This window comes from Ipomoea nil, unplaced genomic scaffold (genome assembly GCF_001879475.1).
Source record: "Ipomoea nil cultivar Tokyo-kokei standard unplaced genomic scaffold, Asagao_1.1 scaffold2704, whole genome shotgun sequence".
Taxonomy (NCBI): domain Eukaryota; kingdom Viridiplantae; phylum Streptophyta; class Magnoliopsida; order Solanales; family Convolvulaceae; genus Ipomoea; species Ipomoea nil.
The window spans coordinates 2197501-2209511 of NW_017619132.1; the positions used below are offsets into that span (position 1 = coordinate 2197501).

A 12011-nucleotide genomic window follows, 5' to 3' on the forward strand; every position below is an offset into this window, starting at 1 on the left:
AGCATTAGCATAATTTTGCAGGGAATATATGGAGTGAATTTGGGAACTTATCATCACTACAACAATTAACACTTCTTTGGAACAACTTTACTGCTACTATTCCTGCTTCAATTGCCAATCTGTCAAACTTGGAGATGTTTGACATTGGGCATAACACTATCAATGGAGACATTCCTTCTGAATTTGGGCACCTCTCAACTCTGAAAGAAATTTATCTTAATTTCAATACTTTTAAGGGTGAATTCCCAATACCACTGTTGAACATATCAGGCTTGCAGACGATTGCTCTTGTAGGCAACACCTTTTCTGGGAATCTTCCACCTGACTTAGCTTACAGGCTTCCGAATATCGAAGGCCTTTTTCTAGCTATCAACAACTTCAGTGGAAGCATTCCTCCCTCTATCTCAAATGCCTCCAAACTTGCATATTTGGATCTTGGAAGAAATTTCTTGAGTGGATATATCCCTGCAACTTTGGGAAATTTAGATCAGCTTTTGTTCCTCAACTTGCAGTTTAATCGATTGGGAAATGATCCATCAAGCCCTGAGCTTGGCTTCCTTTCTTCCCTGATGAAATTGAAGCAACTTCATACTCTACAGTTAGGAGGCAATCCATTGAATGGAACTTTCCCAAGATCCTTACCTGATGGTAATCTATCTATATCTCTTATAACATTTCTTGAATATCACCATTTTATTATACAATACTATGTCACCATTTGTTAAAGCCTTGGTTCTTGAATACATGCCAAATGGAAACCTGGAAAGGTTGCTTTATAGCTTCAACTATTGCCTGGATTTTGTTAAAAGGCTGGAAATCATGTTAGATGTGGCATCTGCACTAGAGTATCTGCACCCTGTGGTGCACTGTGACCTGAAGCCCAGCAATGTCCTCTTAGATGAAGACATGGTTGCACATTTAGGTGACTTTGGCATAGCGAAAATCTTGACTCTACAGAACCAGGCAGCACAAACAGATACATTAGGCACCATTGGGTACATGGCACCAGGTAAAAGTTACAATCTTTTCGTGAAAACTTTCATGTTCAGTCACTTTTATGCTTGATTTATGCAAAATTTTCAGAGTATGGAGCGGCCGGAATAGTTTCTGCAATGGGGGATGTTTACAGCTATGGGATTCTTTTAGCAGAAACTTTTACAAGAAAGAAGCCCACAGATGAAATGTTCTCTGGAGAGCTAACAATGGAAAGATGGATTTCTGAATCATTTCCTGGGAACATTATGCAGAGAATGGATGGCAATTTGGTGGTGGAGGGTGAAGAGAATTTTGCAGTGAAGCAAATTTGCCTGAAATCAATCATGGAGTTGGCTCTTCAATGCACACAGGATTTGCCTGAGAATAGAATCAACATGAAACAAGTAGTAGATGCACTCAAGAAGATCATCTACAAGTTCCACCACAACTCCAATGCCTGAAAACTGCTCAATATTGAAAATTCACTGCAATAAACTCTTTTCTACTTGAATCTGTATTTTGGGTAAAGTCCGATTCAAAGGTAAATTAGTCTTAGGTTATTGGTTCTAGGGGTGACTGTGGTTCCGGTTTCACAAATGAGCAAACCGGAACCGAATAGTAAGGTTCCAATTTCGGTTCAGAATTGGCGGTTCCGGTTGGAACCGCCGGTTCTAAGCGGATTTATTTTAAAAAATAATAATTAAAAAAGTACTATAATTTTTAATTTTTTTCAATTTAGAACCAGAACCGCCAGTTCCGGTTCCTTTTCATCTCGAACCTTAACCGGAACCGTACAGACGGTTCGGTTCCGGTTCAACAGTGCACGGTTCAATCGAACCGAACCGTGATCATGCTTAATTAGTTCAAGCCAAGAAGATCACTTTGTGGTTGCTAAATCAACTCTCCAACTAACTTGACTAGCGTTGCTCCTATTACAATAAACTCGGTTCAATACTCTTTTGCCCGTCACTTCTCAAAAAAAATGGTGACATTGTATTGTATAATAAAAAACATACCAAAAGGTTACATGTTCGATTTTTGACGATATCCTCTTTATCGTGCTCGTCACACATAATTTTTCTAAATGTAATTACCTCTCTTGTAGTTTGCAGACTATTATATAAAAAACAGAGGTTACCTCATATATATTCTGGACAATAACTACTAATTTTCCTCGTTACTTAATTAAAAAAAATCATTTAACAGTCACAAGGTATAGAGTTAATTTTTATCAATAAAAAGTACAAAATTAACTTGATTGTATTAATTAAAGCTTTGACAAACTTACTCATTTACAATTTACCTTTTCCATATGTCTTGGTGATAAAAGCATTGATATTTTTGATAAATGAAATGAAATGATAAGATAGTAATCCAATATCCATTACTTAATAGAAAGAAACATTTTGGTACACGTGTCAAGAAAACATGCCAGGTGAACTCCGTCTTTACGTTTCTGATTCTCCTACACAACAACTCTCTCCCTATATCGCTTTTCGTCTCTCTCTCTATCTCATTCGGTCCGTCCTTTATTTATCGTCGTCTTCTTTATAGCTAATGATCCCTGATCATTTTCTTTTTTTTTTTCATTTTAAAATTCTGCTTCAAAAACCCTCAAAAGCTCTTCTTTTAGGCTCTGGGTTTCCGTCTTCTTTCTCAAAAAGTGAGTTCCTCTGCTTCAACTCTACCGGGTAACTTCTTATATATACAAGCGCGCAAATACGTGTATGCATATAATTGTTTTGGGTGATAAAATGTTCTTAATTGGTTTTGGGTTTGATCATGGTTGTGATTTTGTCCTAATTGTTTGTCTGGGGTAGTGGAAGAGCATTAACATAGTTTGATTGTGTTTATTATGCTGAAGTTACTGAGTTTTTTCTGTTCTCTGTTTTTTATTTTTTTGAAGAAAGATGAAATTTTTTGGGGGGAATTGTTTGTGTCATGATTATTGTTTGTTTTGGGTAAATTTTTGTTTGTTTCTGATTGTTATGCTTTAGTGGGTTGATGAATTGCTTGAAGGGTTAGGAATGGTTTTGTGGGAAACTTGGTTTGGAGTGTTGTTTTAGAGGGAAGAAAGCTTCTTTGCCTGCTAGGGGATGACTGAAATGGCTTTGGAATCTAGAAAGCATAAGAAATTATTCTCCATATTATAAGCTATAAGTTATGTAGTATAAATGGCTTTTGTGAAGAATGCAATTGGCTGTATTAATTACCATCATAATCATATCATTCTCCTTCAATCTTTCCCCCAAAACTGCAATCTTTGTGGTGTTCATGCTCATTTTAGTTTTCTGTTTGTAGCAAGGTAGATTATGAGGTTTTGGTGTATGATTTGTAAACAATCCTGGGTGAGCTTAAACAGTAATCATTGATTCACAAACATCGTTTTTTATGTTTTTCTTGAATTATAGTATATTGGGTTGATTGAAGATTGTTGTGCTGTAAAGATTTTGGGTTTTTTCGCTTTTCTGTAATTTCATAGTTGTTGAATTCTATACTTAAGCAGCAATACCGCCTAGAAGTGCCTTGTTTCATTAACTCAACAAATTGCTCTTCGATGGATTTGAAAGCAATATCCTGGGTTGGGAATATATATCAGAAGTTTGAAGCTATGTGTATGGAGGTTGAAGAGGTTATGTATCAGGTGAACCCCGCTTCTAATTGCTTAGAGCGTTTCATGCTTAACTTCTACTTAAGTCGAAAGTGATTTGAACCAAACAACCCTTTTAAGGGTTGGGATAAGAAATCGACTTATTTTATTGTTTGTTTTATGTTTCAGGACACCGTTGATTACGTTGAAAATCAGGTGCAAACAGTTGGTGCAAGTATGAAGAAGTTTTATTCGGAAATTATGCAAGATTTGCATCCTGAATCTTACGTAGATCCCGTGAAAGTTGCTGCTGCTGACTTGTCTCTGAATCCTTATGCTCACCGTGAGATTGAGAAGAAGCAAAAGGCGAGCCTCAAAGAACATTCTAGAGGCATGGATATGAAATTTACCGAAGATTTTGAAGTCATCAAGGGTAGTGATACTACTGCTTATCCATCATTTCATAACGAACTGTGAGATCATACTTAACGGGCAATTCTTTTATAAGTGTATTTTACGATGTATTCAGGAAAAAGCAAACATGGTGGGATCTATAAACGCAGAAATGTTGGGAACAGAAAGAATGCTAAAGACAATCATCCTCCGTTAAGGATGTATTTACCTGTGACTCCTATGTCTTTGGAGAGGACTAGGAAGTCCTCGGTCAGTGGTATAAGAGAAGGTTATGAAATGGCATCTGACCGCATGGATGTAACTTTTCATCTAGCCTCGGCTAAAGGATATGCCTCTCGAGAAATGGTAAATGAAATTTGTGATCCTAAATCAGATACAGATATGAACACAACCAGCAGTTCTATAGATAATGCAGTATCTGACACGGCACTAAAAGATCCTGGATGCACTTCCCCTTTCGGGGGCTCATCATCAGGATCGAGTGGTATGTAGTTCTATATATATATATATATATATTTCTTTTTATGATGCCGTTCTATTCTATTCCCTTTTTATTCCAATTTCTACTAGTAATATTTTGTTAACGGTGCTATGACATTAGGTACACCACATGGACATTTGACAGATGGCACAATTTCTCATACTGGTGACAGTACAATCAACAATGGATCTCCAGGTGAGGTCATCTTTACCTCCACTATGAAATCAAGATGGAAACTTTGAGGGGTGGGGGGCAATCCCAGCCAAATTGGTCGGGCAGTTGGCTTGATAACCATAAGGTTTCAAGTTCGACTCTCAGTGGAAGTGGCCTATTGGCTTTCTTGGATTGAGCCAGTCAGTTATGGGCAACATAAGTTGGTTTACCTCCTTGTGATCCTTTGCCGACTATGGTCACAAGGCGGGGTTTACCCGGTGCATACCCTAGGGTAGTGGCTGTAGGTTTCCCTCGTCACCCAAAAAAAATGATTAGGAAACTTGAAAGAATTTGTCCTGCATTTGAAACAATTTTATATATAGTGATGTTAGACTAGCTAATTGGTTGGATTCAATCTTTTAGTGTGGTTTAACCCACGTGTATTATAGGTATCAAAGCCTGTTCGGTCTGGGTTCACCTGAACCCGGTTATTTACGTTATTTACGGAGTAGTATTAATTCTGAAAATAGGAAGGTCTTTGTGCACCATTGGTCATTCTCTACACATTTCTATGCCCAATTCTTTTAAAGGTCGCCCCATTTTATCTACTAGAGTAAAAATTCTTATATTCCTCTACTGTTACTGCTCTCTACAGAAAGATCAGAAAACCATGATTCTGATGTACTCAAGGCGGGTGATGTGCCCGAACAAGAAGTGGAAGTAGATCGTGATGTTGAGTCACAGTTGGAGGAAACGTGTGTATTGGTTGAAGGGGACGAGCTTCTCGCCCCACAAGATCCCGTCAAACACAAGTCGTACAAGGTTTGAGAGCTCAATACATATATGCTTACTTTCATGCTCCACTTCAACTTCTCATATGCTGTGTTATTCACCATGTACGATATTTTCCAGAAAAAGATTCGCGAAGCATTTTCTTCAAAAATGAGATTAACGAGGAAGGAGTATGAGAATCTTGCAACACGATACGAAAATCAACCTGAAGAGAAGGAAGTGGGTGCTCTGGGAATGAAGGCAAGCACAAAGGTATCAGCAAGTGACTTTCCTGATTCTGAGTGGGAGCTGCTCTAGATATGAAAAGCTTACTGGAAATAGTATTTTGCACTTTCCAATCAATGTGTGTATATTTATACAAGAATGTGAAGAGTAAGGAATGTGCATTGCTTATCAGTAATAAATATAATCCCACTATTCTCTTCAGAACATAATGTACCTACCTATAAATACTGCACATTAAGATTGTAATAAGATCATCTCCGATAGTATTGGGTTTTTTTTTGTGGTTTTTGAGGTGCAAATTAGGAGAGAGATGAGGGAGTTTTTTGTGTTTTTTGAGGTGTCAATTAGGTGAGAGAGAGGAGGGAAAGAAAGGAAGGAAAAAATGAAAAAAAAAAATTAAAATTAAAAGGGAAAATGGCACTTTTCCCCTCTGTGTTATATACTTATAGCATTTTTTCTCCCTAAATTATTTAAGTGGCAGTTTTTTCCCTGATATATTAAATGGACATATTTACCCTTAAATAAATATTTTATTTATTTTTCTTCTCCAACAAATTATAACCACGATTTGGAAAAATAAAATACATTAATTGTTTTGAATTTTTCGAATACTTTAAAAATAAAAAAATAAAAAAAATTTAAATAAAGTTTGAACCAACAGTTCAAATTGGATCCAAAATCGTGAACCGACGATTCAAAATAGAAACCAAATCGCGATTATATATACTTATATGTGAGAATCAACATAAATGCGAAAAAAAGACGTACACTATTTGTAAATATTATAATTCTAATTTTAAGCTATTGCTAGTAGTTGTTCTGATTTGAACTTCCGGTTCACGGTTCAGGATCCATTTTTTTTCCAGTTCATGATTTTAATAAACGGAAACCCAAATATTGGGTTATGTTATGAATTATAACCGAAATTTTTTTATTTGATTGCTATAGTCAGTGGCGGAGCCACAATGGGGGCAGTGGGGGCTGCTGCCCCCACTACCCAACTCCATATAAACTAACTATATATTAAAAATACCAATAATTAATCAAAGTTAGGCTTGGTTGAGATGGTTAGGCTAGTATTTAACCTTATAATATGAGTGAAAGGTCAGCAGTTTGAATCCTAGAGCTGTTTTTTGGTTTAATAGTTATGTTAATTACTAGGGACGAATACATTTGCTAAAAAATCGTTAATGTTAGTTGGTATAGTTATTTATTTGGAATAATTATTTAATGTTAGTTAGCATATTATTGTTTAACAATTTTATTCGTATTTGAACATTTTTTAATTCATTTTACTTTTGTTTTTTTGCCCCCACTCAACGTAAATCCTGGCTCCGCCACTGGCTATAGTGCTCGGTTCAGTTCGAACCGAACCGTGGTCATCCCTACGTATAAGCAATAATTTGTTGAAGAAGATAAATAAATAAAATATTTATTTTAAGGGTAGAAATGTCCATTTAATATTATAAGGGGAGAAAACTGCCACTTTTATAATAATTGAGGGGGCAAATGTAGATGCATGAATAACTCAGGGGGAAAAAGTGCTATAAGCATATAACACAGGGGGAAAAAGTGTCATTTTTCCAAATTAAAATTAAACAGCTTTGACTGTCTTGACGCAAAGCAAAAAAAAAAAAAAAAAAAAAAAAAAAAGCTTACAACGCGCCAGCCGAGCGCTGAATGTGCATTCAACGCGCACAAAGCAAGTTCTCTTCTGCCATTTCTCTCACATTTGAAATCCACAAAAAACTTGTTTTTGCAGTGAATAAAATCCACCTCAAATACTATAAGTTTTTAATCGGACAAAAATCATTGTTGGAGATGTTCTAATAGAAAATGTTATACAGATTAAATTCGGTTTCAATCCATCTAACATGACGGGACTTGATTGAAAATATCATTTTTTTTTTTTAAACAATTCTAGTCAAGTTGGTAACTATATGATTACAACTCTCATTGGAAGCAGTCTATTGACTTTTTTAGTTTAAACTGGTTAATTACGAGTAATCTAAACTAGTCTATATCCTCAAACTTTCTTAATTTGAACAGGTCAAATATAGACCATCTAGATTAGTTTACCTCTTTATGGTTCTTTGTTGGTTAGAAAGATGTCATTTCCTTTTTATTTTCATTTCCATTCCAGACAGCTAAAAATGAGCAAACAATCACAATAAATATTGTCATTTTGAGTTCTACACTCATGAACCAAACACACCCAAAGTACATAGTTCTACATCTATGAACCAAACACATCTTTGGTACATATGTATTAAACAAATTTCGAAGTATAATTCAACTGGTTGATCAATCCGAGGAGAATTAATGGTTTTGCTTCATCGGAAACTAAATTAATAGTTTTGCTTTGCTGGCATTCACGAGCAGGGTAATATGGTTTATTTTGCTCAATGGGTAACAAACTCCATGAATTCTTGATCATTCCCTAAAGTATGTAGTGTGTGAGGAAGAAGGCAAACCTCAATGTCCACACTCCCTTTTTCCAGTCCAGGAAACAGGCTGAACTTCCCATCAGCTTTATTGTCCATTCCACATCTCACTGCTACAGGCTTCCCCCACCCAAAATCAGTGGCATAAACATTGTTCCTTGGGGAGCTAGCAATGCCCAGAAAGTTGGCAAAGAACACTTTGCTCTTCTGGGCAATCACAGGAGATTTCACCCAATTCTGGTAAAACTCCACCACTTCTTCATGATCCTGAATAGACACCACTTCATGTATTTGCCAGGCTGCCCAGCCTAATCCTCTCTTCAGCAGCTCTCCTGCATTTGCCTTTGCCAGCTTGCTGTGAATCGCGTTTCCCCAATACCCTTCTGGCAATGGCGGATTCGTCCTCCATCTCGTGCCTATTGGCACGTAGATAGACACGTCTTCGGTGGGGTTTAGGCGACGGGCACGAGTGATGGCCCTCCACAAGTGAGCCACATATGATTGCAGGGAGGAGATCGAGTCGGTTCCCATTTCAGAGTTGGCTTTTTCCTTGAGCTTTGCAATGGTGTCTTTGCTGAAATGGAACACCCTCTCCTCCAATGGCGGCGGGGTGAAGGAGCTGGACAACGTTTCTTGCTGGAGATCAAAGGGGAGGCAAAGGGGGCGGGCGATATTGCCTGGAAACCATGGATCAAGAACGGGAGGTAAAGATAACTGAGGCATACCTCGCGAGATTTCAGACCAAGAATTGAAGAAATGCCAGAAAGACGAAGCGTCTGCCGCAGTGTGATTCATGGCGAGGCCGATGAAATACCCGTCATCAAGCTCCGTCACCTGAACTCCCAGTAATGGCGTGGAGATTCCCTGAAAGTTACAGACACGGTTAAATGGGAAGAAAGAACGAACCAGGCGGGGCACAATGGTGGGCTCGAGAATCTGAGCCATGGTCACTCCGGCAGCCCTGGCCACAACGAACTCCGCGCCTCCATTGTTGCAGGAAATGGCAACGGAAGTGGTGCCGTCGCCGTTGTTTGCGACGGCGAGACGGCCGGCCAGGGGAGGGAAGAAGGATAGAGTGGAAGACAGAGCGGCTTTGAGATGATCAGTCAAGGTGGAGGTGAGAGAGAATTGTGTGGGCTTGGGGAAGAGAAGACCTTTCTGGATGTAGTCAAGCAGAAGGGATTTCAAATCCCACGGTGTCAAATCAATCTGGGGAATTCTTGGGGCGCCATTATCATCTCCTTCCGCCATGGCTGCTGCTCCAACTAAGCATTTTGATATCACTTCAACTTCTCCCATCTTCCCTCTTCACCTTTGCTTGCTTAGCTTGCTTCTGTTGAATTTATAAAGAAGCAAAATGCTGTTTTTTGTGGACTGACAAATTTTCAAATCTTATTCTGGGTTAATGGTCAAATTAAATACTTTGTTAGTCTAATGGTTGAACAAGTCAAAATGTAATGCCATTTTCCATTAAATCTTGCCTAACAAGCCAAAATCTCTCACCCAAGGTCCCACACCCTGGTTCAAGAGGCAATCATTCTACCATGGACTATACCTTGTAAGATGTATCACTAACATAAAATACATTTTTAATATACTAATGGTACATTTTTAATAAACTAAAGATTACTTTCATTTTGAACATTTCAACCACAGAGTTGGTGGTTAAAGACAAATTCCACAACCAAATAGGAATTAGGTATGAATTATGAGTACCTACCTCAGATGGTGACACACTTGAAGCAAGAAAACCTCTGGGTGGGATGAAAGATGATTAAAGAGTAATCAATTTAAAACTTGTAATTATATTTGTATTTGAAAGGCAAAACCTCAAAAATAATCCCCCCAAAAAAAATTCTCAGAAGTATAGTAAATCAGTTTCAGATCACTAATTCAAGCCCACAATGCATCATTCTTGCTCTGATATAATCTGATCTATAAGTTGATCTTCATGGAGATTCATTAGAATCACCTTTGCATGCTAGAGTTCTCCTTTTCCATAGAAATTATGCAAGCCAGTCTGTCATAGACCTGTATGGCATATAAGTTTATAAGGCTATGGGTTAGACTAGCTAATTGATTGAATTCAATCTGCATTATAGCCCAATCTTTAATTATAACAAAAACTAAAGCTAATATTAGAGCTTCAATCTCAAAATATATGGATATGGTACCTCAGAAAGCTGGTTTTTGTCATCGTCTTTCTTCGATGGTAGAGGATCGTACCTGGATAGCATAAGATACATGGTTCCCTCAGTTCATTCAGGCCATGAAGTTCATTGTATCATTGATTATCATCCCCTTACCATTCCCTTGGGATCCCGGCTTCATCTCTAGCGGTATAGTTGAATGGTCCTTTCAACTCCACATCATACTCCTTCAACAACCCTGTAAAAGATGGAGAGATTGAATTCACCGGAAAAATCAATCAACCGTTGGCATTGTTGAGCATAAAATATATATAAAACATAAATGTGCAATCCAACTATCAGCTTAGGCTTTTAGTTGAGATGGAGCAATTGGCACAAACTAGAGCATACCTTTAAAAGCAGAGGAAGGGGGGCGGTCCATTTTATGACAAACATGTAAAAACCAAGAGACACCAACTGCTACATGCGCTACTTCTTCATCTGCAATTCTGGCCACAATGTCGGCAGTCCTATGATCTCCAAAGCCGATTAGTCTTTGCACTAGTCGAGGGCCAGCATCAAGGCCTCTAGCCTCCTATAGTAATAAGAACATGAAAAAGGGTAACAGAACTTCAACTCTAAGTATCAAATCACCAGACCTTTTGCTCTCACCACTAACATCATCATCAGATAATCTTCTAAAACGAGCAATTCAGTGTGAGTGTATTCTTATGCACCTGGACTAGCGGGATTGCTGCGAGGCGGGCAGCAACATCATCGGATGTCTTATCACATTCCCTCCATAGCAGATTATGAGCAGGCATGTCACCATAGCTGTTGGTGAGAGAAACAGAAGACACTAAAAATCCACAAGACTAAACTAGAAAATTCGAAGGTGAATTCACCTGAATCCTAGCTCGGCTAATCTCTGTGAACACCAAGCAAAATGGCGACTCTCGTCATCAGCCACATGAGCAAAATCAGCAAAGAATCCCTCACCGAGGAGCTCACGATATGGTGAAAAACGAACAACGGTGTCCCATGCCAAATCAATAGCATTTAACTCCACATGAGCAAGATTATGAAGCATATAGGCATTAAGAGGTAACCCCAAGTGTTTGTGAGATGGGATTTCCTTTGGTGAAACCTGGAATCAAGTAATAACCAAATGTCTGTTCCATGGTTACCATTTCAATGCAGAAAATCAGAAATACTTAATAATAACAAAGGAGTAAAAAAAATGAATATATATATCCCACAAACAAAAAAGATATTTACAATTTACAAACCAGTTTGGGAATAGGAGGCCTGGCAGGCTTAGCCGGCGGTTGAAAGACTCCAATGGGCAATCCCTTTTCACGCCACCTACAATAACCCAAGTGGGAAAGCGTTGATTTCTTGAGAGGGTCGGCAGTGGAGAGAACCGCGGCACCAATTTCAGCCAGAGAAGATCCTGACCCGAACTCAGAGTTTCCCGGTAACGGCGGCTGCGGCTCGACATCCGGACCATTGGGCCCCCAAAAACGGTCGTGGTTCAGAGTCCCCTGTCTCCAATTCTGCAGACCTGACCACTGGTTTGGTATTTGTGGATAATGAATAGACGAAATTGAGGAAGAAAAGTGTTTGGTTTGAGCGATGATGGTGCGAAGAGTGAGGGGCCGAGAGCATATAGTACACCGCAGTGTGATGGAGGAGAGCATGCTTGCTTGCCTGTTTTTGCCCCTAATCACTTCATTACTTCATTTGGATTTTAAACTTCTCTCAGTTCTCTGTCAAGGGGGAGAGATTATACCATTTTGAGCCAAAAG

The 12011-nt window shown here is 38.5% G+C and overlaps 5 protein-coding genes across 7 annotated transcripts in view; 3 read left to right on the forward strand and 2 right to left on the reverse strand.

Moving 5' to 3' along the window:
- Positions 1–725, forward strand: part of LOC109155666 (putative receptor-like protein kinase At3g47110) — a 3031-nt gene extending 2306 nt beyond the window's left edge. The window contains exon 3 of the mRNA XM_019303288.1: positions 22–725. Within this exon, the coding sequence (XP_019158833.1) occupies positions 22–725 (704 nt within the window). The remainder of the gene's footprint in view (positions 1–21) is intronic.
- Positions 726–880: 155 nt separating this feature from the next.
- Positions 881–1480, forward strand: LOC109155719 (receptor kinase-like protein Xa21). 2 transcript variants are annotated; one of them, XM_019303345.1, is made up of 2 exons: positions 881–1009; positions 1084–1480. In XM_019303345.1, exons 1-2 carry the CDS (start codon positions 907–909, stop codon positions 1434–1436), a joined length of 456 nt encoding a protein of 151 aa, XP_019158890.1. In that variant the 5' UTR covers positions 881–906; the 3' UTR covers positions 1437–1480. The 2 variants fall into 2 exon arrangements, with proteins under 2 accessions (XP_019158890.1, XP_019158891.1); XM_019303346.1 differs by having other exon boundaries at positions 1150–1480.
- A 975-nt stretch (positions 1481–2455) lies between these two features.
- On the forward strand, positions 2456–5855 carry LOC109155713. The gene is made up of 7 exons (XM_019303337.1): positions 2456–2641; positions 3510–3619; positions 3755–3998; positions 4095–4463; positions 4581–4655; positions 5269–5435; positions 5526–5855. The coding sequence occupies exons 1-7, from the start codon at positions 2533–2535 to the stop codon at positions 5700–5702; spliced, it is 1251 nt and encodes a 416-aa protein (XP_019158882.1). The 5' UTR covers positions 2456–2532; the 3' UTR covers positions 5703–5855.
- Positions 5856–7790: 1935 nt separating this feature from the next.
- Positions 7791–9417, reverse strand: LOC109155710 (uncharacterized acetyltransferase At3g50280-like). Its single transcript, XM_019303333.1, has one exon. The coding sequence runs from the start codon at positions 9371–9373 to the stop codon at positions 8033–8035; it is 1341 nt and encodes a 446-aa protein (XP_019158878.1). The 5' UTR covers positions 9374–9417; the 3' UTR covers positions 7791–8032.
- Positions 9297–11993, reverse strand: LOC109155712 (uncharacterized protein HI_0077). 2 transcript variants are annotated; one of them, XM_019303336.1, is made up of 8 exons: positions 11493–11993; positions 11109–11350; positions 10941–11037; positions 10615–10798; positions 10381–10462; positions 10249–10300; positions 10047–10105; positions 9297–9471 (listed from the first exon to the last, which is right to left on the reverse strand). In XM_019303336.1, the coding sequence occupies exons 1-8, from the start codon at positions 11901–11903 to the stop codon at positions 9417–9419; spliced, it is 1182 nt and encodes a 393-aa protein (XP_019158881.1). In that variant the 5' UTR covers positions 11904–11993; the 3' UTR covers positions 9297–9416. The 2 variants fall into 2 exon arrangements, with proteins under 2 accessions (XP_019158881.1, XP_019158880.1); XM_019303335.1 differs by lacking the exon at positions 9297–9471 and adding an exon at positions 9657–9828 and having other exon boundaries at positions 11493–11953.
- Positions 11994–12011: the final 18 nt, after the last annotated feature.

Bases quoted from the DNA above. Each gene is read 5' to 3' on its own strand.
- LOC109155719 (XM_019303345.1), top strand. From the start codon at position 907: ATGGTTGCACATTTAGGTGACTTTGGCATAGCGAAAATCTTGACTCTA. The intron at 1,010-1,083 runs GTAAAAGTTACA...CAAAATTTTCAG, and splicing joins CATTGGGTACATGGCACCAG to AGTATGGAGCGGCCGGAATA.
- LOC109155713 (XM_019303337.1), top strand. From the start codon at position 2,533: ATGATCCCTGATCATTTTCTTTTTTTTTTTCATTTTAAAATTCTGCTT. The intron at 3,620-3,754 runs GTGAACCCCGCT...TTTATGTTTCAG, and splicing joins TTGAAGAGGTTATGTATCAG to GACACCGTTGATTACGTTGA. The intron at 4,656-5,268 runs GTGAGGTCATCT...TGCTCTCTACAG, and splicing joins AATCAACAATGGATCTCCAG to AAAGATCAGAAAACCATGAT.
- LOC109155710 (XM_019303333.1), bottom strand. From the start codon at position 9,373: ATGGGAGAAGTTGAAGTGATATCAAAATGCTTAGTTGGAGCAGCAGCC.
- LOC109155712 (XM_019303335.1), bottom strand. From the start codon at position 11,903: ATGCTCTCCTCCATCACACTGCGGTGTACTATATGCTCTCGGCCCCTC. The intron at 11,038-11,108 runs GTGAATTCACCT...TCTCACCAACAG, and splicing joins TTAGCCGAGCTAGGATTCAG to CTATGGTGACATGCCTGCTC. The intron at 9,829-10,046 runs GTGATTCTAATG...CATCCCACCCAG, and splicing joins GAGAACTCTAGCATGCAAAG to AGGTTTTCTTGCTTCAAGTG.